This window comes from Cebus imitator, unplaced genomic scaffold, assembly GCF_001604975.1.
Source record: "Cebus imitator isolate Cc_AM_T3 unplaced genomic scaffold, Cebus_imitator-1.0 Scaffold53, whole genome shotgun sequence".
Classification (NCBI taxonomy): Eukaryota; Metazoa; Chordata; class Mammalia; order Primates; family Cebidae; genus Cebus; species Cebus imitator.
The window spans coordinates 2,711,098-2,738,467 of record NW_016107368.1 but is presented as its reverse complement, the minus strand read 5'-3'; the positions used below and the strand labels follow the sequence as shown (position 1 = coordinate 2,738,467).

The 27,370-nt window shown below is 43.6% G+C and overlaps 1 protein-coding gene across 1 annotated transcript in view; it reads right to left on the bottom strand.

Annotated features, from left to right (window-relative positions):
• LOC108304211 (adhesion G protein-coupled receptor E4-like) overlaps positions 1-27,370 on the bottom strand; it is a 42,128-nt gene that overhangs the window by 5,143 nt on the left and 9,615 nt on the right. The window contains exons 6-12 of the mRNA XM_017528272.2: positions 24,262-24,369; positions 21,496-21,680; positions 17,983-18,147; positions 16,961-17,155; positions 6,483-6,718; positions 2,888-2,954; positions 2,212-2,303 (exon numbers count right to left, since the gene is read on the bottom strand). Of these exons, the coding sequence (XP_017383761.1) occupies positions 2,212-2,303; positions 2,888-2,954; positions 6,483-6,718; positions 16,961-17,155; positions 17,983-18,147; positions 21,496-21,680; positions 24,262-24,304 (983 nt within the window). The 5' untranslated portion in view covers positions 24,305-24,369. The remainder of the gene's footprint in view (positions 1-2,211; positions 2,304-2,887; positions 2,955-6,482; positions 6,719-16,960; positions 17,156-17,982; positions 18,148-21,495; positions 21,681-24,261; positions 24,370-27,370) is intronic.

Below are 27,370 nucleotides of genomic sequence, written 5' to 3'. Positions count from 1 at the left end.
ACTCAATAAATTTTTTTTTTTTGAGGCGGAGTTTCCCTCTTGTTACCCAGGCTGGAGTGCAATGGCGCGATCTCGGCTCACCGCAACCTCTGCCTCCTGGGTTCAAGCAATTCTGCCTCAGCCTCCCGAGTAGCTGAGACTACCGGCATGTGCCACCATGCCCAGATAATTTTTGTATTTTTAGTAGAGACGGGGTTTCACCTTGTTGACCAGGATGGTCTCAATCTTTTGACGTTGTGATCCACCCGCCTTGGCCTCCCAAAGTGCTGGGATTATAAGCGTGAGCCACCGCGCCCAGCCGGTGTTCAATAAATATTATGGTTTGTGATAAGCTTGCTAATTAGTCCTTCTTGTTCCTCATTTGGTTCCTAGGTTTTCCACAGCTGCTATCTAGCTTGGTAGTTTTTCTTATATCCAGCCCTTCTTCCATTTATGCTTACAGAAAAGACAGACAACCTACCTATGTCTGCCTCTAGGAGATGACATCACTGGCATATCAGGATTCTCCCATGACAGCTTTCTGTTTGGCCTAAATGGTGCCGTATGGCTTCATCTCACTGACTATAGCCAGTTGCCCCAGTGAAGACCCCTGACCTATAAGGAGTCAGTCAATCAATTCCGTCCCCCCTCCTCCCCGAGCCAACCAGATTTTCTCTCTTAAGCATTTGAAGTAAGAGGCTTGGAGAATGGACCTGTGAGACCCCTTTGGGGTGGCTCTGCCCTGCTGATCAACTGTGGGAAATCAGTCTGCAGGGAGAGAGGACAGAAGCAAGGTGCAGGAAAAAGGGAGCCACAGATATGCGATTCTGTAGTGCAGTGCTTCATTCTGAAGCTTAAAAGGCAAAAGGACTCAAGTGGATGGGGGCTTCTAACAGATCTGGAACAAGTCTCTTGACTCCTCTTTCCCTACCTCCCCTTCCTGCCATGATGTCTGAAATTTCTAGAATCTAACTCCTTCCTATTGAAAGAGCACAATGTTTCCATGATGTCAGTGTTAATTTCAGATTTATTACTTAGGAAACAGACAAGATAGTTAACCTCTACCCCAGAGGATGACATTAACTTAGCGTAGCACAACAGGAAAACAGTCTATTCACCAGCAAGAGGAAGAGGCTAGCAGCAGGGCATCGCTGCTGGGGATTAGATCAGACATGGGGCATGCTGTTTGCAGTTCTGAGGAAGAAGTGAGGCATTTGAGGGTAAGGAATTGAGAAATAGGGGGATGGAGAAATACTAAGAAGGGTGACACTTTGATCCACGAGGATTGAGAAAACCAACGTTAAGAAATGTCAAATTTGTCTGATAAGTAAGTAGAGGAGACTAGACACAGGGTCTGAAATTAGACAGATAGTCCTTTAATTTTCATGCACATGACTCACCAATGCAAGATCCTTACCCACTCTTGGGTAAGGTGAGCTGCTGGCTCATCTTATCAATGAGGGTATTACCAGCATTCACCGCATGGGTTGAAATTATTAGCATTCTGTGAAATAATATTGGTAAATGCCCAGCATCTATCAAGATCCTATTTAATACTTGTTTTTGTTAATTATTTGTAATAGCTTAGATTGGTAACCGTGAGAACTGAGTTTCTACAATGAAAGAAAGTAGAGTCCAGAGGTGTGTGGACTCTTGGTGGAGTGGGAGGAGGATGTTGATACTGTTGGAATTAATTTCTTATGAAGAGTATGTAATACAACGGAGGTACTTGATGAATGTTTTTTTGTTTTGTTTTGCTTTGTTTTCGGGTTTTTTTGAGACAGGATCTCACTGTATTGCCCAGGCTGGAGTACAGTGACATGATCCTAGTTCACTGCAGGCTCGACCTCCCAGGCGCAAGTGATTCACCCTCCATAGTTTCCCAAATAGCTGGGACTGCAGGTGCACACCACTATGCCCAGCCAATTTTGTCAATTTTTTTTCGCAGGCTGGTCTTGAGCTCCTGGGCTCAAGCCATCCTGTCTCCTGGGCTTCCCCAGGTGTTGGGATTACAGGTGTGAGTCACTGCACCCCGCATGAATATTTATTGAATAAGGAAATAAAGTTACCTGAAAATCAGAGTTTCTATTTCTTCTATAAATTGTCCTTCACATACTCTTTATCATGTACCAGAATAATTTATAGCATATTTCTGCATGGGTTCTTTCTTTCCCCAAAATGTGGTCATGTAGGAATAACGTGTGGGTACCACTGCTTCTGATGCCTTCTTACCTGGTGTCCTGAATGGTGGAAACGTCTTTATTGAGGGAGGAAAGTTTGCTTCTCAAAATCCACAGAATTTGGAAGTAGAACACCAGGTTTATCTGTGGAAACCGCATGAAAAAAATGACTTGGAATTTTCATTTGGAGCCATTTTATATAATCTAATTTGAGGATGACCTAAGAATCTTTTCCCAACAGGCACAGGTTTTATAAAGATGGTATGCATACATGTTCTGCTCTATTATGTGCAACACACAGCAAATACCCTGTAGTTGCATTTGGTGCTTGACTAGGGTGACTATACAACTTATCATTCAAACCAGGCCACTTTGAAAGTGGAAGGGTGCTGTTAATGCCTCTACCAGGGAACAGGTGTTATCAGAAAGTCCTGGCAAACAGGAAACCATGTCACCCTGTGTAGAGACACCAACAGTTAAATATATGTTGAATGAATGAATACAGCATTTTGAAAAGAAGTCCCAGGAGAGGTGATATTATTACATCAAAGCAACAAGTGAGCCAGGAGAAATCCAAGGAAAGAAAAGTGAAGACAGTACTTTCAGGAAGAGGGGTTGATCACATTAGGCTGTATTTCCTATCTTATATCCCCTTTCACAGATAAGAAACCCATTTTGCATGCTTGGTCAACCCAAGGAGGGCACACCCATAAATAAGTATCACCTACCAAAATAATGACTGCCACTGGCCCCATGAAGCTCCAGATGAATCCTTTATCAAGCTTGAGCCAGCAGCTGTTGAGAGAGAAGCATTAGCTGCCTCTTCCTTGGGAGAAGGCAGAGAGCTTGAATGCCGGTGCAAGATCTGAACAGGGCCAGGAGTTGCTTGACTCAGAATTCTGAATTTTAGATGGAATCAGATGTGGGCCCTCATCTGACACAGATATACGCTCTGAGGCTGGGTTTTCTCAAGGCTATAGTAGGAATGATCAAAGTACTGGAAAGATTAAATGATTACTGTAGCTGTACACTGAGGCTTGAAGCTGGGGAATGCCAGTTCTGTGGCTTCGTTGTTCTCTTAAATGGTGCTCGCCATTCTAGGTCTTTTGCCTCCTTTATCTAAACTTCAGAATCAGTTTGTCAATAGCCACAAAATAATTTTCTGGGATTTTGATTTGGAAGGTGTTGGATCTGTAGATCAAGTTGGGAAGAGCTGATATCTTGACAACATTGAGTTGTCTTATCCGTGAACATAGACTTTCTCTTTATTTGGAAATCCTTTGATTTGTTTTTTCATCAGAGGATTTTGTCATTGCTTTCATATAGAATTTGTAGGAAAGATTAAATAAGATAATGTGCTTGAAGTTTTTGAATAGAGTTCCTAGCAGTGAATTAACGGTAATAAATATAGTTAGCAGGTCAATAATGATTGCTTTAATGAGCAAGAGAGTAAAAACAATAAATTTAACTACAGCTACAAAAACCAACTCTAATTAAGCATATTCCATGCACCAAGTACTCTGTTGTCCAAATAGTTTGTATTCTTTTTTGGCTTATGATAGCAAAGGTAGTATAACTTTATTTTACTTTTTTGAGATGGAGTCTCACTCTGTCACCCAGGCTGGAGTGCAGTGGCATGGTCTCAGCTCACTGCAACCTCTGCCTCCTGTGTTCAAGCGAGTCTCCTGCCTCAGCCTCCTGAGTAGCTGGGATCACAGGTGTGTGCCACCATACCCAGCTAATTTATGTATTTTTAGTAAAAACAGGGTTTCACCATGTCGGTCAGGCTGATGTCGAACTCCTGACCCCGTGATCCGCCCACCTCAGCCTCTGAAAGTGCTAAGATCACAGGTGTGAGCCACCATGCCGGGCCCAGATAACTTTTTTTAAAGGGAACCCGACAGCCTGACTCCAACTTTCAGTAGGCAGAAAAGCTTCCAAACTTAAGTTCTATTCCAAGGGTTGCCAACTATGGCCCATGGGTCAGATCCATACCACCACTTGCTTTCATAAGTTTTACTGAAAGACAATCATACTCATTCATTTATGAGTCAACAATGCTGCTTTCACACTACATGGGCAACCTTGACTAGTCACCTCAGCCACCCCGTGGCCTGCAAAGCCAAACATATTTACTATCTGGCCCTTTATCAAAAATGTTGGTCAACTCCTCTACTATTTTATCTCCAGCATTCTGGCAGGATGTAGAGTTGAAGCTGGAAACAAAGCATCTCTTTGACTTTAAGAGGGATAACATTGGGAGGCCAAGACAGGAGGATCACCTGAGATCAGGAGTTCAAGACCAGCCTGGCCAACATGGTGAAACCCTGTCTCTACTAAAAAATACAAAAATTAGCTGGGCATGATGGCAGGTTCCTGTAATTTCAGCTACTCGGGAGGCTGACAGGGGAGAATCGCTTGAACCCAGGAGACATGGTTGCAGTGAGCCGAGATCATACCACTGCACTCCAGCCTGGGCAGCTGAGCCAGACTCCGTCTCAAAAAACAAAACAAAACAAAAAAAAAGAGGGACAACAGCATCAGATACTATGTTTTAGTGTATGTACAACCTACTTCCACCCAAGCAACATTAACAAAATATTAATTTCTTCAACTAACTGTTGTGTGTTGAGTTTTGCAAGCTTCTTTAGTGAAGCAGTAAAACATGGCTATTCAGAGTATGGCCTTGACAATTCTGACTTACTTGCCTTCCAGCTCTGACCTTGGGAAAGTTTATGAAATGCACTCAGACCCAGGTGTCCTATGCATAAGAAAATAAACTGCTGGCAGGGTGCAGTGGCTCACACCTGTAATCTCAGCACTTTGAGAAGCCAAGGCAGACAGATCACAAGGTTAGGAGATTGAGACCATCCTGGCTAACACGGTGAAACTCACATCTCTACTAAAAATACTGAAAAATTAGGTGGGCACGGTGGCACCTGCCTGAATTCCCAGCTACTCAGGAGGCTAAGGCAGGAGAATCACTTGAACTTTGGAGGTAAAGGGTACAGTGAGCCGAGATCACGCCATTGTACTCCAGCCTGGTGACAGAGCAAGACTGTCTCAAAAAAAGAAAAAGAAAAGAAACTGCTGACTTCATAGAGTCATGGTGAGAATGGCATGAGCTACTTACTGCATAGAGGAAGCACTATTTCTCATACATCATAGGCCTTTGATAGTTTTAATAATGGTGTTTTTCTTTACATCTTGGATACTCTCAGCCCATTACACCTACTCTTTCAGAATCCAGCAGAACATGTAGCCCATGAGTTCTTAATGTGGGGTTCTGAATTTTCTTTTATTTTTTTTGAGATGGCGTTTCATTCTTGTTGCTCAGGCTGGAGTGCAATGATTCGATCTTAGCTCGCTGCAACCTCCGCCTCCTGGGCTCAAGCGATTCTCCTGCATCAGCCTCCCAAGTAGCTGGGAGTACAGGCATGCACCACCATGCCCAGCTAATTATTTGTATTTTTAGTAGAGAAGGTGTTTCACCATGTTGGCCAGGCTGATCTCGAACTCCTGACCTCGGGTGATCTGCTCACCTCGGCCTCTCAATGTTGTCCCTCTTAAAGAGATGCTTTGTTTCCAGCTTGAACCTCCACCTCCCAGGTGGAGGCGCCACAACCTGCGCCTCCTAGGCTCAAGCGATTCTCCTGCCTCAGCCTTCCAAAGTGCTGGGATTACAGATGTGAGCCACCGCGCCTGGCCTGAATTTGCTTTTCCTGTCTCTGAATTAACTGAAGTTTTATTCAAAATTTCTTGTATATGTACATTTGTCTGGAGAAAGGGGCTTTGACTTTCAATAAGATTCTCAAAGGGATCCAACCTTAAAGATGCTGAGAACCATTGTTCTAGGGATTTTCCAGAGAAAATAGAATTCAGGCTTAAGGAAGGACTGGTTTGAAGTATAATTGACAATTAAAAGATGGACTAAGGGCTGGGCGAGGCGGCTCATGCCTGTAACCTCAGCACTTTGGGAGGTCGAGGTGAGTGGATCACCTGAGGTCAGGAGTTCGAGACCAGCCTGACCAACATGATGAAACCCTGTCTCCACTAAAAATACAAAAATTAGCTGGCGTGGTGGTAGGCGCCTGTAATCCTGGCTACTTGGGAGGCTGAGGCAGGAGAATCACTTGAACCCAGGAGGTGGAGGTTGTGGTGAGCCGAGACCTCACCATTGCACTCCAGCCTGGGTAACAAGAGCAAAACTCTATTTAAAAAAAAAAAAACAGAAAAGGCGGACTAAGAAAACATTTTGATTTTAAGTCACATAGTAGCTGTGGGTATCACTACCACCTTCATAAAGACACAGACTGTGCTTACTGAGTAAATGTTCCATAATTCTTGGGTCCGACTATTGCAGACACAGCAATAATCACAGCCGGGATCCCGTAGCCTACAGGGTACATGAACCTCTTCTTGAATCTGCCCGTGCTGGTGTAGTTGGCTACCCTGAGGTTCCTGACAGTGAGGAAGAGGTGCAGCCCTTCCAGGAGCATCCAGGTGAAGGAAGCCAGGTAGAGGAAGTGCAGCAGCCCTGCAATCATGGAGCACAGCACCTGGAAGGGACAGAAGAGTTAGGGGTGTGCAGCAGGTGTGGTCTGTACGTGATTATATGCTCAGCACTTAGCATGTCATGGATGCTGCCTGGAATTTCAATTTGAGCACCTGTGACATTTTGCCTGGGAGCTACACTTTCTCTGAGGACTTCTAGCTATTGAAGTTTGTTTACATCATGCACAGAGCAGGGTAGAAACCCAAGGAATAGATGTCGTGGAAACAGCCCCCAAATGTATAATGGACAAAAATTGGTAGAATCTAGTAATATCTAAGACATGTGCTCTACACTGCCCCCTGGAGCTCCTTGGTGGAATTGAGCTCCAAATGTCCATAGTGGAAACTGTCTTAAATTAAAGCACATCTATTGGCTAGGCATAGTAGCTCACACCTGTAATCCCCAGCACTTTGGGAGCCAAGGCGGGTGGATCATGAAGTCAGGAGTTTGAGACCAGCCTGACCAACATGGCGAAGCTCCATCTCTACTAAAAATACAAAAAAATTAGCTGGGCATTGTGGCGCTTGCCTGTAATCCCAGCTACTCTGGAGGCTGAGGCAGGAGAATCGTTGAACCTGAGAGGTGGAGGTTGTAGTGAGCCGAAATTGTGCCACTGCACTCCAGCCTGGGTGACAGAGCAAGGCTCTGTCACAAATAATAGTAATAATAATAATAAAAATGTCTTAAAAAGAAACCCAAGGACTAGGTATCATGGGAACAACCTGCAAATGTATAATGGACAAAAACTGGTAGAATCTGCTAGTATCTAAGACAAGTGCTCTACACTGCCCCCTGGAGCTCCTCGATGGAATTGAGCGCCAAATGTCTGTCGTGGAAACTGTCTTAAATTAAAGTACATCTTTTGGCCAGGCACAGTGGCTCGCGCCTGTAATCCCCAGCATTTTGGGAGGCTGAAGTGGGTGGATCACCCAAGGTCAGGAGTTCGAGACCAGCCTGGCCAACATGGTGAAACCCCATCTCTACTAAAAATACAAAAATTAGCCAGGCGTACTGGTGTGCGCCTGTAATCTCAGCTACTTGGGAGGCTGAGGGAGGAGAATCACTTGAACCTGGGAGGCGGAAGTTGCAGCGAGCCAAGATCATGCCATTGCCTTCCAGCCTGGGCAAAACTCCATCTCAAAAAAAAATTCACGTGCTGATGTTCTAATCCCCAGTATCACAGAAGGTGACTGTACTTCAAAACAGGGCTCTTTAAGAGGTCATTAAGTTAAAATAAGGTCACATGTGTGGGCCCTAATCTGACACAAGTTATGTACACCTAAAAATAGGAGATTAGAGCACACACACACACAAAGGGATAGCCACAGAAAGACAAAGGAGGAGACCGCCATCAACAAGCCAAGGAGAGGAGCCTCGTAAAAAGCCAACCCTGCTGACATCTTGATCTTAGACCACGAGCCTCCAGAACTGTGAGAAGATTAATTTCCATGGTTTCAATCGCCCCATATGTGGTACCTTGTTATGGCCACCAGAGGAAATGGATATACTCTTATAGAAGTCATGCTTCATGATTTCTCATAATCCTCCAGATGTGTTCACAGACACAAAATTTCCCATTCCATGTGCATGATAAGGCTCCATTTCTCATTGTGATAAAATAATGAGGATGGGATTTACCCTCCCACATTAAACAATTAAAATAACATTGTATGACATTATGAGTTAAATTAAAGCACAGATATTGGAGAATAGGCATTGAATACTTGTGTTTATAGTGATCTCTAAAAGGAGAAAAAAATGAGGTAACTGTCTCAGGCCTTCTACTCACTATTTTAAGAGAGTCTATGGGTCATTGCTCAGGGAGAAGTAACCCCCCAAAAGTCCAGCAGTCTTGCTGAATTGAGGAAATAAAGTTCAAAGTATGAGGAGACAGCTGGGCGCGGTGGCTCACATCTGTAATCCCAGCACTTTGGGAGGCTATGTTGTGGGTGGATTGTCTGAGGTCAGGAGTTCAAGACCAGCCTGGTCAACATGAGGAAACCCCATCTCTACTAAAAATACAAAAATTAGCCAGGTGTGGTGGCAGGTGCCTTTAATCCCAGCTATTTGGGAGGCTGAGGCAAGAGAATCGTTTGAACCCAGGAGGCGGAGGTTGCAGTGAGCTGAGACTGTGCCATTGCACTCCAGCCTGGGCAACAAGAGCAAAACCCCATCTGAAAAAAAAAAAAAAAAGAATTTGTGAGACAAAATACCACAGGGTAGGAGGCTACAGAGGGGCTGGGGAGTGGGGAAGGGAGAGATTGGCAGAGGGTTTCTCATCAGTGTTTGAGTTCTTACCAGAAAATGCTTGCAAGGAGACTAACCAAAACTAGGAAAAGCCTCCTAAAAAGGAGTAGACAGAACAATCTTCTGAGTTCACACAGGACTGGAACTAGGGTGTTCCTATTCTCCAAATGGTTTGTTCCTATTACCCAATTTTACCTGAAGTTCTGTGCGTTAGGGGAGTCTAATACACAGATTACCTGTACGTTGGGGGAGATTTTCTGTAAACTGACTCTCTGTATGTTAGGGTAGACTCTCCTAACATCCAGAACTTAAGGTAAAATTATCAGGAAAGTCTTATACCATTAACAGGGGCAAACTACCCCTAGACTTAAGAACATTCGGTAACCACTCTGTGCAGTCTTAGAATCAAGACTTGAACGTATCAGACTATTTCCAAGTCACTTAATTATGTTCCCTCAAAAGCCTGAAAATGTTTAAAGAATTTTTTTTTTTTTTTGAGGAGTCTCACTCTGTCACCCGGAGTGGAGTGCAGTGGTGTGATCTCGGCTCACTGCAACCTCCACCTCCCGGGTTCAAACGATTCTCCTGCCTCAGCCTCCTGAGTAGCTGGGACTACAGGCACCCGCCACCATGCCCAGCTATTTTTGTGTGTGTGTATTTTTAGTAGAGACAGGGTTTCACTATGTTGGCCAGGCTGGTCTTGAACTCCTGACATCAGGTGATCTGCCTGCTTCAGCCTCCAAAAGTGCTGGGATTACAGGTGTGAGCCACCAAGCCCAGCCTAAAGTATTTTTTTTTTTAGAAAAAAGATACAACACTCATAATTTAAAATTCACCAAGAATGCATTCACACAATAACTAGCAGCCCTGCAATGAAGCAGGTAAATCCAATCAGGTAGTATACACACATCCTACTGTTGCTGTCTCTCCAGAAACCCCGCCTAATACAACCTCCTAACTACCAAATCCAGCAGTCTCTCTACTTGACACTTCAGTAGAAGCTGGTCTGCCGAGTTGGCACTTGCTGTCCTTTGATTTCCTGGACACTCATCTATCCGGGAATTCTCACCTGCTTATCTTTTACTGTTCTCGTATATCTCGTACATCTTCCTCCTCCCAATCTTTAGATGTTGGTCTTCCACTGAGCCTTAACTTTTTTTATTTTTATTTTTTTATTGCTCTCACCCAAGCTGGAGTACAGAGGCATGATCTTAGCTCACTGAAGTCTCTGCCTCCTGGGTTCAAGCGATTATTCTGCCTCACCCTCCTGATAGCTGGGATTACAGGTGCGCACCACCATGCCCAGCTAATGTTTATGTATTTTAGTGGAGACAGGGTTTCAACATGTTGGCCAGGACAGTCTCGATCTCCTGATATCATGATCTGCCTGCCTTGGCCTCCCAAAGTGCTGGGATTATAGGCGTGATCCACCGCGCCTGGAGCACAGAGCTTTATTCTTAATCCATTTTACACATCACTGATCATTATTTCTGTAGCTTGACATGTCTCTTTCAGGGAAAAAACTCCAGTATCCGTTTCTCCCGCTCCAGTCTCTCCTGAGCTCAAAATTCCTATTTCCAATTTTCTAAAGTATGTCTCAATTCCAGTGTCTGACCAGCACCTATAACTAACAGGTTTAAACCCGAATTCATTCTATGTCTAGCTGCAAGTCGGTTCCTCTTTCTCTAGCCTCGTTAATGACATCACCATCCATCGACCCAACCTGCCAAATGGAAATCCTATAATTCATCTCCATTTCTGCTTTCTCGAACATGGGCCATTTCCACATCTCTCTGGGCCCCAAGTCTTACCCACTCCCCTTACAAGCATTTCTAAAACCTGGTCCACTTCCTCTAGCAGGTTCATATTTTTATTAACTCCAACTCAGACTATTCATAGTCACTATTCATTCTGCTGCTAGCTTCATCTCACTCCAGTTACCTTTACCTTCAACTTTTGTTGTCTTGAGAAGTGTTTTCTGTCATTCCTAGCCTGAAGTCCTTTCCACTGCTGCCTTTCCACAGGTTAGGAAATCTGTGGCTTTGAGGCAGTTCTGGCCCCATGTCTGTTTTTGTAAATAAAGTTTTATTAGCACATGGCCACACACATTCATTTACTTTTATCTGTGGCCATTTTTGCTTGTTTTCGAGACAAAGTCTCGCTCTGTTGCTCAGGCAGGCATGATCTCAGCTCACTGCAGCCTCCGCTTCCTGTGTTCAAGCAATTCTCCCGTGTCATCTTCCTATGTAGCTGAAATTACAGGCGTGCATTAGCATGTACAGCTAATTTTTGTATTTTTAGTGGAGACAAGGTTTCACTATGTTGGCCAGGCGGGTCCCAAACTGCTGACCTCAAGTGATCCACCTGCCTCAGCCTCCCAAAGTGTGGGATTACAGATGTGAACCACCATACCCAGCTTCTGTGGCTGTTTTCATGCTACAGTGGCAGAGTGGAGCAGCTGTATCAGCCTGCTGAAAATACTTACTGTCTGGCCTTTTATGGAAGACTTTTGTCAACCCAGAAAATCTAATCTTAGCTTTTCATATTCTGACTCCAGCACCCTATTCATCCATTCTCCAACATTCTCCCTTGCTTCCAGGAATGGACTTCATTTCGATTCCAGTTCAAACTGGAGTGGTAGTAGCTTCCTGGAGCATCGTGTTGCGAAAGATTGCAAAGCTTAGTGAGAAAGGGCCACAGTTGATTAGTGATGTCAGCACAGAGCTGAGAATGGAGTTAGGGCATTTTCACAATGTATTTACCATTCCTCCACAATGCCATGCTCATCAATGCTTCAGATCCTTCAGAGTCACGATTTCTCCTGCCTGGAATGCCTTTCCTTCTGTTCTTTGGCCAGTAAACTCTAATTTATCCTTTGAGAACCATCACAAAGATCTGCCCTATAAAGTTCACCCCCAAATCCCCAGTTACTTGTATAAGTGCATGAAGCTTCATCAATATGATACCCGAGCTAGAAAGAAATTATTTAGGCAGATAGTGAGGGCAACAGAGACCTCCTTGGAATTTCCTTTTTAACACAAAGCAGCCCCCAAATCATCTCTTTTCTAACAAAGAACAGCCTGAAAAATCGAGCTGCAGGCATAGATAAGCAAGCTGGAAGCTTTCATGAGTGAATGCCAGGAGCTGTCCCTATATAGAAAAGGGCTACCTGGAAGTCAGGCATGTTTTAACATGGGGGCTCCATCTTCCTTTTTATCTTCCTTTTTTTCTTTACTGTACCTTGTGTACAGTAAAGAAACAGGCATCAGGTGATCTGGATAATAAAAGATTAGAGTGGAGGTGACCAGATTTGTGCAGGCTATACAAATGGCATACCCGTTGCAACCAATCTTTTTTGCCCTATGTACATCAATCATCACTGCCTCAAACTTTTCTATAAAACTTCCTGCACTTCACTGAAGAAGCAGCAGCTTGTCTCTCTCTTTTTTTTTNTTTTGAGACAGAGTTTCACTCTTCTTGCCCAAGCTGGAGTGCAGTGGTGAAATCTTGGCTCACTGCAACCTCCACCTCCTGGGTTCAAGTGATTCTCCTCCTTCAGCCTCCCAAGTACCTGGGATTACAGGCATGCACCACCATGCCTGGCTAATTTTGTATTTTTAGTGGAGATGGGGTTTCTCTATATTGGTCAGGCTGGTCTCAAACTCCCGACTTCAGGTGATCTGCTTGTCTTGGCCTCCCAAAGTGCTGGGATTACAGGTGTGAGCCACCGCAAAATTATCCTCTTGTTCTTTTTTGTTGGATGTTTTGATTGTTCAAGTCGAAGATTTGGCAGTGCTGACCCTTTGTTAACAAGAGCCAACAGGACATACAGGATCCCTTTCCTCCCCTGCCTGCCTCTGCTGAAGCCACCACCAGCACCTCCTTGGCTGGATGCTAGGACTCCTCCCTGTGTAAAGACTCAGGATGACAGGGCAGCCTCCTTCTGTGGTTGCTGGTCTTGAGAACGTTGCAGTATCTTTTGGCTTTCCATGTCTCTAAAATGTTGAAAAACGGTTTGTCTTCTTCAGTGTTCAACAGATATCTCAGCCAAAAAACTCAAAAGCAACAGATGTTGGTGAGGACGTGAGGATGCAGAGAAATGGGAATAGTTACGCTCTGTTGGGAATGTAAGTTAGTTCAGCCACTGTGGAAAGCAGTCTGGAGATTTCTCAAAGCACTAAAGGTCGAATCACCCTTGAGTCCGGGTGCTCACACCTGTAATCCCAGCACTTTGGGAGGCTGAGGTGGGCGGATCAAGAGGTCGGGAGTTCGAGACCAGCCTGGTCAACATGATGAAACCCCATCTCTACTAAAAAAATACAAAAAAATTTAGCTGGGTATGGTGGCAGGTGCCTGTAATCCCAGCTACTCAGGAGGGTGAGTCAGGAGAATTGCTTGAACCCGGGAGGCAGAGGTTGCACTGAGCCAAGACCATGCCATTGCACTCCAGCCTAGAGGACAGAGCAAGACTCCATTTCAAAAAAAAAAAAAAACAAAACATCTTTCAACCCAGCAATCTCCTTCCTGGGTATCTACCAAAGTAAAAGACATCATTCTACCTAAAAGACATCTGCACCCAGCCGGACACCTTGGCTCATACCTGTAATCCCAGCACTTTGGGAGGCCAAGGCGGGCATATCACTTGAGGTTAGGAGTTTGAGACTATCCTGGCTAACATGGCGAAACTCCGTCTCTACTAAAAATACAAAAATTAGCCGGGCATAGTGGCAGGTGCCTGTAATCCCAGCTACTCAGGAGGCTGAGGCAGAAGAATCACTTGAACCCAGGAGGCAGAAGTTGCAGCGAACCAAGATCACACCACTGCACTCCAGCCTTGGTGACAGAACAAGACTCTGTCAGAAAAAAAAAGTAAAAGACATCTGCACCCATATGTTCATTGTAGCACTGTTCACAATAGCAAAGTCATGGAGTCAACCTCAGTGTCCATCAATGATGGGTTCGCTACAGAAAATGTGAAACACAGACATGATGGAATATTATACAGCTATAAAAAAGAATGAAATCGTGTCATTTTCAGTAACATAGATGTAGCTGGAGGCTATTATCCTATGTGAATTAAGGCAGAAACAGAAGACCAAATTCACATTCTTGTTTATAAGTGGTAGCTAAAAAAATGGGTACAGACAGACATAAAGATGAAAACAATGGGTGCTGGAGATTCCAAAAGTGGGAAGGGAAGGAGGAAGCCAAGGCTTCAAAAACCATCTACGTACTATGTTACTGTGGTACTATGTTCACTAGTTGGGTGATAGGTTCAATAGAAGACCAGACTCCAGCATTATGCAATATATCCATGTAACAAACCTGCACAGGTACCCCCTGGATCTAAAAAAAAAAAAAAGCCACACTGTGCTAATGCATACTCATCCACCTGATTGCCATTGAGATATTTTTCCACACTGCAGCCTTTGATAAAGCACAGAAGAGATCTGGCATGGCACCTCACGCCTGTAATCCCAGCAGTTTGGGAGGCTGAGGCTGCTGGATCACAGAGTCAGGAGTTCGAGACCAGCCTGGCCAACATGGTGAAACCCTGTCTCTACTAAAAATACAAAAATTAGCTGGGTGTGGTGGTGGTTGCCTGTAATCCCAGCTACTCTGGAATCTGAGGCAGGAGAATCATTTGAACTCGGGAGGTGGAGGCTGCAGTGAGCCGAGATCGTAGCAGTGCCACTCTAGCCTGGGTGACAGGGTGAGATTCCGTCTCAAAAAAAATATAATAAAAAAGGGCACAGAAGAACACAAGTGGCATAGTTGCTCCTTTACTGTAATTCTGCATATTAATAATCTTTTTCTGTAATTTATCACATGTTCCTAAGCTGTGCACTCTGTGGGGAAAGTAACTGAGGTAGTTCACCTAACAATGTATTCTGAGCACAATGCCTGACACACAGTAGGTATTTTGAGAATATCCATCAAATGAATAAATAAGAGGTAGGATTTTAGAGCATTATACAAGAGCGTATATTTACAAGATGACTAAGTCAGCTCCATCTTAACCACAATAATTTTTAGTTTTTAAAAACGTTACTTGAAAATGTTATTAGAGAAGTAATTAGTGCCTTCTGAGCACTTAACTAGGGGTGAACACTGATCAAATTGCTTTGTAAGTATTAACTCATACTATTATCTCAATATTCTGAGACAAACAAATTTTAAGGGTCAGATTTTAAACTTTGCAGTCGAATCTCTATTGCAACTACACCATTCTGCCATTGTAGCATAAAAGCAGCCACAGACAATATGTAAAGGAATAGATGTGGCTGTGTTTTAATAAAACTTTATTTACAAAACCAGAAGGCAGGCCAAACTTGGCCTGAGGACTGTGTCTTTCCAACCTCTGCCTATTTTCAAATGAAGTACCAAGATGTTAAAATCTGGCCCCCAAATCGCACAGCTAGTAAAAAATATAATTGGATTTGAACCTAAACTAGCTCCAGAAAATGTACTTAACCATAAAACTATACTGTTTCTCTCAGGGAAAAACAAACAAAAGTGCTTTTGTAACCTTCTAGCTGTGTGATCATAGTGTTTTAGGGTTAACAAGAGACTTACAGAACCTTCTAGCTTTAAATCTTCCTGGATAATATGATGGCCATGATCATGATAAAGATAAAACTGAGTGATTAATCCAAAATCTTCTATACGTTTTATCTTGCTAAGTTCTAACTAAATCCTATGACTAGGCCCCTGTTTGGAGAGGAAGTTTGAAAAGGGGAAGCCACAAGAGATCTATTGTAAAACATGGTGATCATAGTTACATGCTAACAATGTATGTATTAAAAACTGCTAAAAGAATAGGCGTTAGTGTTCTCACCACACACACAAAAATAATAAGACTGAGTATGTGAGATAATGCAAATGTTAATTAGATCAATTGAGCCAGTGTACAACATATACATATTTCAAAACATGCTGTACAGAGAAAAAAACATATATATAAAATTTGTATTTTTCAGCCTTAAAAATCAATTTAAATAAAAGAGGAAGTCACTTCAACAAGGTCTTACAGCAACTAAGATGAAGAGTCGAGATTCAAGTGAAGATCAGTGCAGCAAACCCACTGCCCATCAAAAATTCAAGCTGCTTTCGTACCCTCAAATCCAGAGTATAGATTTGTCACTAGGAAGTGGCTTCCCAGCCAGAGACTACATTTCCCAACTACCCTTGCAGTTATGTGTAATCATGTGACCGAGTCCTAGCCATTAGAGTGTGAGGGGAAGTGATATGTACCACTTGTTGGTGTGGCCCATATTAACCTCCCCTCGTGAGACTCAGCCATGCTTTTCCCCCTCCCGGTTGGCTGAAATGTGGACACCAGGATGACCTTGGAAGCTGTGTATGGAAAATGAAAGAGCTTCCCTCAGCCTGAGGGTGCAGGATGACACTCTTCAGACCTGTTTGCTCACCTGCTACTGATACATAAGGAAAAAAAATAACTCCTAGTGTAGCAAGCCTGTGGCATTCTGAAGTTGATTCTAACAACCACTAATGTTACCATTTTTTTTTGTTTGTTTGTTTTTTGAGACAGAGTCTAGCTCTGTCGCCAGGCTAGAGTGCAGTGGTGTGATCTCGGCTCACTACAACCTCCCTCTTGGGTTCAAGCAATTCTCCTGCCTCAGCCTTCCAAGTAGCTGGGACTGCAGGCACACAACACCACGCCCAGCTAATTTTTGTGTTTTTGGTAGAGATGGGGTTTCACCATGTTGGCCAGGATGGTCTGAATCTCTTGACCTCGTGATCTGCCTTCCTCAGCCTCCCAAAGTGCTGGGATGACAGGCATGAGCCACCGCCCCTGGCCATATTACTGTATTTAATACCATCAGCCTGACACCCAATCACTTTGCTACATGCCCCCTCAGAATGTGAGGGTCTTATTCCAACTTATATAGAACAAGTGAAATGGAGCTCATACTTTTTTCCTCTCTACATGGCTGGATTCATTAAGACAATGAGGTAATTTGGGTAAATTACCTACCTCAGGCTCAGTTCTGTTGATGCCTGTCAGGAACAGGAGGTGAGCCAGGAAGAGGCAGAGGGAGAGCTGTAGGTGGAGGGAGGTGCTGGTGTTCTGGATGGGCCGGCAGAGGAGGAAGGTGAGGATGGCCAGGAAGAGGCACAACAGAGAGATGGCCAGCCCCACCTGGGTAATCACAGTCAGCACCGCATCCTCCTGCAAGACATCAAAGGAGGAATCCATTATAGTGTCCAATGGTGGTGTTAGATTTCCAAGATAGTGTCAGATGGGTTTCCTAGTTCAGTCCCTGAAACAATTGACTTTACCTCTCTGAGACTTAGTGTTCTCATCTTCAAAATGCAGTTAGTGATAACACTTACTACACAGGAATGTTAAAAACCAAAACAACCAGACCAGTGCTGGATACAGCTTTCAACAAATGACTAGTGGGAATTGGTATATAAATACCCCAGCTTCCTTGCTGCTCAGCTAGAATGACCCAGAGATGTGAGCTCTGTACTGACCTACGGTGCTAACTGGCTTGATAATGCTCTCTGCACTGACATCTGTCTTAACTCCCATCTCATTGTCCCAGTCCCCTACTAGTGTTTCCTGTAATCCCTTCTCAGATAAGCTACTACCACTTGACTCCTTGTCTTAGAATCGTTTTTCTTTTTTTACATGGAGTCTTAAGCTGTTACCCAGGCTGGAGTACAGTGGCGCGGTCTCTGCTCACTGCAACCTCTGCCTTCTGGGCTCACCCAATTCTCCTCCCTCAGCCTCCTGAGTGGCTGGGATTACAAGTGTGTGCCACCATGCCTAGCTAATTTTTATGTTTTTTAGTAGAGGTGGGGTTTCATCATGTTGGCCAGGCTAGTCTTAAACTCCTGACCTCAAACGATCCCCCGCCTCAGCCTTCCAAAGTGCTGGGATGACAGGCGTAAGGCACCATGCCCAGCCTTTAGAATCTGTTTGTAAGAAATGCAGAGGATGACTCCCAGCTTCCTGGACATACACAGGTTCACAGGAATGAATCTTGGTACCTTGGGGGCAAGGGCCAGGAGAACAGCAAAGCTGGATAGGTGGAAGCACTTGCACTTGGTATAAGAATTGTTGCTGTGCACATGAGAGCAGCCTTCTCTCGACCAGCTGCCTCCCTCTGATCCCTCCCAGGAGACGCAGATATGTTTTGTTCTCTCGTCACCAGGCTGGAAAGAGAATAGCATGAAAGTGGGACTCTTCCTGGTTTGATTTTTTTAATTTTCTTTTATTTTGAGACAGAGTCTCGCTCTGTCGCCCAGACTTGAGTGCAGTGGTGCGATCTCAGCTCACTGCAACCTCCGGCTCCTAGGTACAAGCGATTCTCCTGCCTCAGCCTCCCAAGTAACTGGGATTACAGGCACCCACCACCACGCCTAATTTTTTTTTTTTTTTTTTTGAGTTGGAGTTTCGCTCTTGTTGCCCAGGCTGGAGTACAATGGCACAATCTTGGCTCACCACAACCTCCGCCACCCGGGTTCAAGTGATTCTCCTGCCTCAGCCTCCCCGAGTAGCTGGGATTACAGTCATGTGCCACCATGCTGGGCTAATTTTTTGTATTTTTAGTAGAAATGGGGGTTTCTCCATGTTTGTGAAGTTGGTCTTGAACTCTTGACCTCAGGTGATCCGTCTGTCTCAGCCTCCCAAAGTGCTGGGATTACAGGTGTGAGCCACCACGCCTGCCCTCCTGATTTTATTTTATTTTATTTAGACAGAGAATTTTTGCATTTTTAGTAGAGGTGGGGTATCACCGCGTTAACCAGGCTGGTCTTAAACGTCTGACCTCAGGTGACCCGCCCACCTCAGCCTCTCAAAGGGCTGGGATTACAGGTGTAAGCCAATGTGCCCAGCCTATTATTTCAACTTTATGGGTTAATCACAATGCACAGTGTTGGAAACTGGATTGGAAATACACTTGTAGGGGAAGAGATTCACATCACCACACCTGCAGTGGGTACATTCTTCATCTATTCTGCCCTTCTCTGGTCAGCTTTGTGCCCTAGGATTGACCCTCTGAATGGCTTCAGCAGCTTCCTTGATATTTATAGAACCAAAGAGAGACACTGGTGAGACTCATTGGGTGAGAGAAGAGAGAGAAATAAAGTATTTCTTCCCTGTGCCCTTTCTGCTTTAAGCTGTCTCTGTCTTCTACAGAGCCATCCCTCATTCCTGCCTCCAGCTTCCACTGAGCTCAATAAAACTTCTCCTACATTGCCTTTTGGCTTTAACGTGAGAATGGCATCTCACCCTGGCAATCTTTGGATGCTGCAACATTTCATTTCTTCCCAAGATTTATTGAAGTGTGACTGACACAAAAAAAATTAAAAGTTTTGATAGATGTATAAATTATAAAATGGTTACCACAATTAAGCTAACACATCCAGCAGCTCACATAGTTTGTGTGTGGTGAATTTACTTGACATGCACTCTGTCAGCAGACCTCAAGTATACCATACATTATTATCACTAAGTGTAGATACATTAAGTGTGGTATATTAGGCTGAGCACGGTGGCCCACACCTGTAATCCTAGCACTTTGGGAGGCTGAGGCGGGGAGATCACCTGAGATTAGGAGTTTGAGACCAGCCTGGCCAACATGGTGAAGCCCTGTCTCTACTAAAAATACAAAAATTATCTGGGGGTGGTGGCAGGTGCTTGTAATCATAGCTGCTTGTGGGGTGAGGCAGGAGAATTGCTTGAACCCAGGAGGTGGAGGTTGCAGTGAGCTGAGATCGTGCCAGTGCGCTTAAGCCTGGGCAACAAGAGTGAAACTTCATTTCAAATAATTTTTTTTTTAAGTGTGAGACATCAGGTCACCAGAACTTATCCATCTTATAACTTAAAGCGTATAACTTTTACCAAATATGTCCACATTCTCCCGGTGCCCCAGCTCCTGGTGAACCATTCTACTCTCTATTACTATGAGTTCAAGTTTTTATTTCTTAGATTCCAGCTATAAATAAGATAATGAAGGATTTCCTTTTTATGTTTGGCTAAGTTCAATTAGGGAAATTGTTCTTCAGGTTTACCCATGTTGTTACAAGGGGCAGGATTTTCTTCTTTTTTGAGGCTGAATAATATTCCAGTATATATATAACATTTTCTTGGCCAGGTGCAGTGGGTCATGCCTGTAATCCCAGCACTTTGGGAGGCCGAGGAGAGCAGATCACCTGAGGTCAGGAGTTCAAGACCAGCCTGGCCAACATGATGAAACCCTGTCTCTGCAAAAATTAGCCAGGCATGACGGCAGGTGCCTATAATACCAGCTACTCAGGAGGCTGGGGTGGGAGGATTGCTTGAACCCAGGAGGCAGAGATTGCAGTGAGCTGAGACTGCACCATTGCACTCCAGCCTGGGCAACACAGCAAGACTCTGTCTCAAAAAAAAAAAAAAAAATTGGCCAGGTGTGGTGGCTCACGCCTGTAATCCCAGCACTTTGGGAGCCTGAGGCAGACGGATTACCAGTGGTCAGGAGTTTAAGACCAGCGTGGCCAACATGGTGAAACCCTGTCTCTACTAAAAATACAATAATTAGCCGGGCGTGGTGGCACATGCCTGTAATCCCAGCTGAGGCAGGAGAATCGCTTGAGCCCAGGACACAGAGGTTGAAGTGAGCCGAGATAGTGCCACTACACTCCAGCCTGACTGACAGAGCGAGACTCTGTCTCAGAAAAAGAAAATCTTTATTTGTTGACAGATACTTAAGCTGTTTGCATATCTCAGCGATTGTTACCAATGCTGCAGTAAACAAGGGAATGGGAAGGCAGTTGTCTCTCTGAGATCCTGATTTCAATTATTTTGGCCATATACCCAGAAGTGAGATTTCTGGAGCATACGACAATACCCAGAAGTGGGTGAAACATTGTGCCATGAGGGTAAAACCCAGCCTGCCACCTGCTTTTGTAAATAAAGTTTTATTGACGCACAGCCACACTGCTTCACTGACACATCATCAATGGCTGCTTTCACACTCTGATGGCAGAGTTGAGTGGTTATGATGAAGATCATCAAGAACAAAAAACCTAGCATATTTACTCTCTGGACCTTGTAGAGAACAAGTTTGCCAGTCTGTGGGAAAGAACAAGACTGGGTGACTCCTTTAAAAAGGGTGTTCATAAACGCTTCTCAAGGGAGTGTTCAAGGTAATCTGACACCATTGAGTGTTACCTTTTCAGACCATCACATGAAAATGGGATGAATCAGATAATTCTGCTGGAACATATAATTCTGTTTATAGCTTTTTGAGAGGCGTCTATACTGTTTTCTGTAACGGCTGTGCCAGATTACATTTTCACCAGCAGATCTATAAGGGTTTCTTTTTTACTGCCACATACTGATATTTTAAGTTTTTGAAAATAGCCATCCTCACCATGGTGAAGCAAAATCTCATTGAAGACACCTCAGCATTTCTTGTCTGCTCTCTTACTTCTGAATTCTGTTTCCTACTTGGGAAACTGATCATACCTGCTCACGCTTTAAGGTACTGCACAGAGAACCGGCTCTGGGTTTTTCCTCACCTGATGATGCTGAAAAGTCAGGAACACGGGTTCAGACAGGTAAACTTTTTCCTTCAAACCAATGGTGCCACTCACAACACGAGAGTTCAGTTTTACTTCCTCCATCCCTTTTCTTTTACTAAAAAAGGATGCATCCAGAATATTCCCAAGAGACTGATACGTGATAAGGGCAACTGCTGTGCTCTCTGAGAAAATGGAAGAGAAATACTGTTAGTGGCTATCCATAGTTCAGGGAGAAGGTACAGTAGTGTCTAATGTGAGGGTCGTAAGGCAGGCAATGAATGGTTAAAACTGCCCTTGGAAATCCCTTAAATGCCATTCAATACACTGTGTGGCTTGGGGTGCCGCATTTTCATCTGCATAATACGTATTGTAATGCCCCACACATTATAAGAGGCATATGTGCAAAATATGCTCCTCAGTGAGTCCTAAAAATATATCCTAGCCCTTGAGTATTACAACCAGAGCCGTGAGGCAAGATGTTTGTCCTCAGAAGGGCAGGTGGAGCGCAGGCAGGCTAAGAAATCCACAGTCTCAGCCGAGCGCAGTGGCTCACGCCTGTAATCCCAGCACTTTGGGAGGCTGAGGCGGATGCATCATCTGAGGTCAGGAGTTCGAGACTAGCCTGGCCAGCATGGTGAAGCCCTGTCTCTACTGAAAATACAAAAATTAGCCGGGCATGGTGGTGGGCATCTGTAATCCCAGCTACTCAGGAGGCTGAGGCAGGAGAATCACTTGAAACCGGGAGGCAGAGGTTGCAGTGAGTCAAGGTCACACCACTGCACTCCAGCCTGGGCAACAGAGTGAGACTCTATCTCAGCAAACAACAAAAAAAGAAAACCACATTGTCTCAGCCTTTGCCCTCAAGCCTACTCTAGTGTATCTAATTTAGTGGAAAGGTGTACAGAATGACCCACTGTATTTAATTAATTCACTCATTTCTCTCTCCCTCTCTTTCATCTTATCACCCTTCCTCTCCCTCTCTTTCTTTTCCTTCCTCCCTTTTCATGAAGGCACAGTTTAATTTATAGAGGTACAGGCCAGGCATGGTGGCTCACACCTATAATCCCAGAACTTTGGGAGGCTGAGGCAGGTGGATCATCTGAAGTCAGGAGTTCGAGACCAGCCTGGCCAACATAGTGAAACCCTGTCTCTACTAAAATTATAAAAAATTCGCTGGTATGGTGGCACGCATTTGTAATCCCAGCTACTTGGGAGGCTCTGTGTATGAGGCAGGAGAATTTCTGGAACCCAGGTGGCGGAGGTTGAAGTGACTTGAGATGGCACTACTGCACTCCAGCCTGGGAGACAGAGTGAGAATCCGACTCAAAAAAAAAAAAAAAAAAAAATCATAGAGGCTCAATGCAAACAGGATGCCCTGTAGGGTGATGGGAGTGTTTCCAAAATTGCAGTTATCCACATGCTACCATCCCATTTTTGGCCAAAGCTGCTTCTCATCTGTATTTCTATTTGCTCCATCTAAAATATCAACTCATTTTTAGATCTCTTCCCTCCCTTTCCCTACTGTACAGCTCACAGTAAGGAGTGAAGATTAAGGAATAGCCAGGAATTTTTTGAAAGAAATGCAGCAGATACTTCATTTTCAAGGTAACCAGGTTTTTCTCTTTGAAATAGTTTATATACATACCTTCATTTATCTTTCATGGAAATATTTATCCTGTACTGTGAGCCAGACATTCTAGGAATTATTATACAGCATTGAACAAAATGAACAAAACCCCTGCCATCAGAGAGTTGATGTTGTAGTGAGAGAGATGGGCAACCAATAAATAAATAAATTAGAAAAACTACATAGAGCAGGAGCTTTGCAGAGACTTCAGATGATGAGATGAAGCAGGGGTGAAACACTATGCCATGTGGGTAAACCTGGCCTGCCACCTGCTTTTGTCAGTAAAGTTTTATTGACACACAGCCACACTCCTTCACTGACACATCATCAATGGCTGCTTTCACACTCTGATGGCAGAGTTCAGTAGTTACGACAAAGATCATCAGGAATAAAAAGCCTAACATATTTACTCTCTAGACCTTGTAGAGAACAAGTTTGCCAGTCTGTGGGAAAGAACAAGACTGGGTGACTCCTTTAAAAACGATGTTCATAAACACTTCTCACGGGAGTGTTCAAGGCAATCTGACACCACTGAGCGTCACATGGAAACAGGGCATGCATCAGCCAGTCTCCCCCCTCCTTTTTTTTTTTTGGAAAGAGAGTCTCGTTCTGTCACCCAAGCTGGAGTGTAGTGGTGTGATCTTGACTCACTGCAACCTCCACCTTCTGGGTTCAAGTAATTCTCCTCCTTCAGCCTCCCAAGTAGCTGGGATTACAGGCATGCACCACCCCTGCCCAGCTAATTTTTGTATTTTTAGTAGAGACGGAGTTTCACCATGTCATCCAGGCTGGTCTCAAACCCCTGACCTCATGATCCACCTGCCTCACCCTACCAAAGTGCTGGGATTACAGGCATGAGCCACCATGCCTGGCCCAGCCAGTCCCTTTTAAGGAGGCATTTCAAGGAATCCCTTTGCAACCTCTGTGTATGCCACAAAGTACATACCCCACATGACAGCTTGACTTCTCCCTGCAAAATGCCTGGTTAGTGGTCAAGGAAGAGCTTTTTATTCCACCATGTAGAATCTCCCTACCTTGAAAGCTTTGTGAATTCCCACCCCAGGGTTTAATCACTTAGAAATAAAACAATGATGCATATAATATGGAGTCAAAAGAGTTCATCGGAGACATGGTACCTCTTAGGGTTCCTTTGAAAGCATCAGCACAGTTGATATCCATGGTGTTATTTCCAGCTTCCAGAAAAGTGTTCTTTCTTGTCTCATTGCACCTCTTGGTTTCAAAGACTGGAAACATTAAGAAAGTCAGTCCTGTTCTTAATTTTCATGCCTAAATAATTTGCTGAAGAACTCCCTTCTCTGGAAGACCCCCTATTGGTGATTCCATCTCCCCTCTGCAAGGTTGGCCACACGGTGCTTTTTCCCCATCTTTGGCTGGTAAAAATAAAGTGGCCAAAATGGCCTTAGCAACACACTGGCCACAATCCAAGAGAAGAGAGGAGAAGGGCATGCTTCCCAGAACTGGTACTCTGATGGGCAAGCTAAGCAGTTTTCACAGGACACTTAATGGTACTGGAGTGCCTGGTTACGGGGGAATGCAGTCTTTATAAGCAAGAGTAGCTAAGCATTTAAAAGCTTTCAAAAAAAAAAAAAAAAGCCACTAGGAACAGAACTTCTGTATTTGGGATGAATCCCTTTAGTAAACTATTCATCAAACCTGTAAACACAAGATCTGATCATTTTGTGAGGTCAACCTCAACATTTTGGGGTATACAGAGTTTGTCTCTGGACAAATAAGAAAACTCTCTTGGGGCTATGACAGACTGCTTATTACCTGTGATCACCATTTACCTATTCTTTCTTTGGGTCTAGAACTACCAAATTTAAGCTGAAGACAAGCCATTTTTCAGCTTCCCTTGCAGCTAGGTGGAGCCATGCAATTCTTTTTAGGCCAGTGGATCAAAGAACAGAATGGCATGTGCTAAAGGAAGCAGGCATCCTTTCAACTTCTCTTTTCCCCTTTGCATTGGCTGGTAAAAGGATGTGTTAGCTCTCTTGTAACACAAGGTGAAGGTGAGTGTTGAAGACAGCAGAGCATAGAGCTGCCATGGAACTGCTACATCAGCCCTGACTCACTTATGCTCAAACTATTCAAGAAATAGGGGTTAAGCCACTGTTTGCCATGGTTATACCACCAGATTTGGTATGTTAATTCAGACACTAAGTTCCCAGGGAACATTTGCCAAAATAGACTATCAATCAAGTCCCAATGAATTAAAAGGATTGAAATCCTACATAGTATGTGCTCAGTCAACTCATCAAAGAGAGTATATATCACAACTATTTTTTTCCTGGTAAGCAAGTCTGGTTTAACACATGCAAATCAATCAGTGGGATTCATCACATTAACAGAATGAAAAATAAAAACCATCTCAATTGATGATAACATGATCATCTCAATTGAGGTAGAAAAAGCATTTGACAAAGTTCAACATCCTTTCTTGATTAAAACTCACAATAAATTAAATGAGGCCATTAACACAGGAAACCTTTAAAAGCTGCAAATATTTTGATAATTAAACAGCACACTTCTAAATAATCCATGAATTAAATGATAAATCATGTAGAAAATGTTTTAATATTTTGATCTAAATGATAATGGAAGCCCAGTATATAAAAACTTGCAGAATGCAGCTAAAGCAGTGCTTAGAGGGAAATATATAGCTGTAATTTGTAGCTAAGTTTAAAGCTTTAAATTCATATGTTGGGAAAGGAGAATGGTTTAAAATTAGTAATCTATATTACCAAGTCAACAAGTTAGAAAATGCAAAGCAAGCTCGACCCAAAGAAAGTAAATGGAAAGAAATAATAAAGAACAAAAATCTGAGAAAAAGGCAATGGCATAATAATATAAATAATCAACAAAGTCAAATATTGGTCTTTTAGAATTAACAGATACAGAGGTCAGGAAGAAACCACAGTTCCTGATATAGAGTTCCTAAAAAGCTTACAGTTTCCTGAACAATAGGAACACTAGGAAAATCTCCTGTTCTGATATTTGGTCTTGGACTCAAGCTGCTGTGACATATAGCCCTTGAGATGGTTGTAATTTCCTGAGTGACAGGAGCATGTGACTCAACTCTTACTTCCTTTGTACTTTCTTGGTTATAGAAATACCTTTTATTCTAATGTGGTAACCCTTAGCTCCTGGATAGCCTCAGGTTGGGGGTGGTTGACAAGGAAAGCAATGGTGAGGTTGAAAGGTTGAAACTTTCAGTTTCACCCCCATTCCAGATACAGGAAGTGGAGGGGGGCTAAATATTGAGTTGGTATCAGTGGCCAATAATGTAACCAATCATGCCTAGTTAATAAAGCCTCCATGCACATCCAAAAGTTTCATTAAACTATCTAGGAAATTCTAGATAGCTTAACATGTATTGGTCCCCAGAGTGGCAACCCTAAAGAGAGCTTGGAAGCTCTGCACCTCTTCTCCCATACTTTGCCCTGTGCATGCATCTCTGTCATCTGGCTGTTCATCTGTTTCATTTATTTTATATATATATATATATATATATATATATATATATATATATATATATATGATTTTTTTTGAAATGAAGTCTCACTCTGTTGCCCAAGCTGGAATGCAGTAGTGCCATCTGGGCTCACTGCAACCTCTGCCTCCTGGGTTCAAGCGATTCTTCTGCCTCAGCCCCCTGGGTAGCTGGAGATACAGGCACTTACCACCATGTCCAGCTAATTTTTGTATTGTTTTTTTAAGTAGAGATGGGGTTTCACCATGTTGGCCAGGCTGGTCTTGACCTCCTGACCTCAGGTGATCCACTTGCTTTGGCCGCCCAAAGTGCTGGGATTACAAGCATGACCCACCATACCCAGCCCATTTATAATATATTTTTAATAAATGGATAAATGTAAGTTAAGTACTTTCCTGTGTTAAGTGAGTCACTCTAGCAAATTACTCAAACCCAAGGAAGGGGTTGTGGGACTCTAATGTGTAGCCTATCAGTCAGACGTACAGGTTACAACCTAGAACTTGAAATTGGCATTTGAGGTGAAAAACACATTTGTGGGACTAAGCCTGTGGGATCTGATACTATCTTTGGTAGATAATGTCAGATAATGTCATAATTGAATTATAGAACACCCAGCTGGCGTCCACTAGAGAACTATGTGGTCAGCATGGAGGAGGAAACCACACATACTTTGGTAACCAGAGATGAAGTATGCTGTGTTCTTGTTACTGTATGAGAGCAGAGTAGAAAAATAA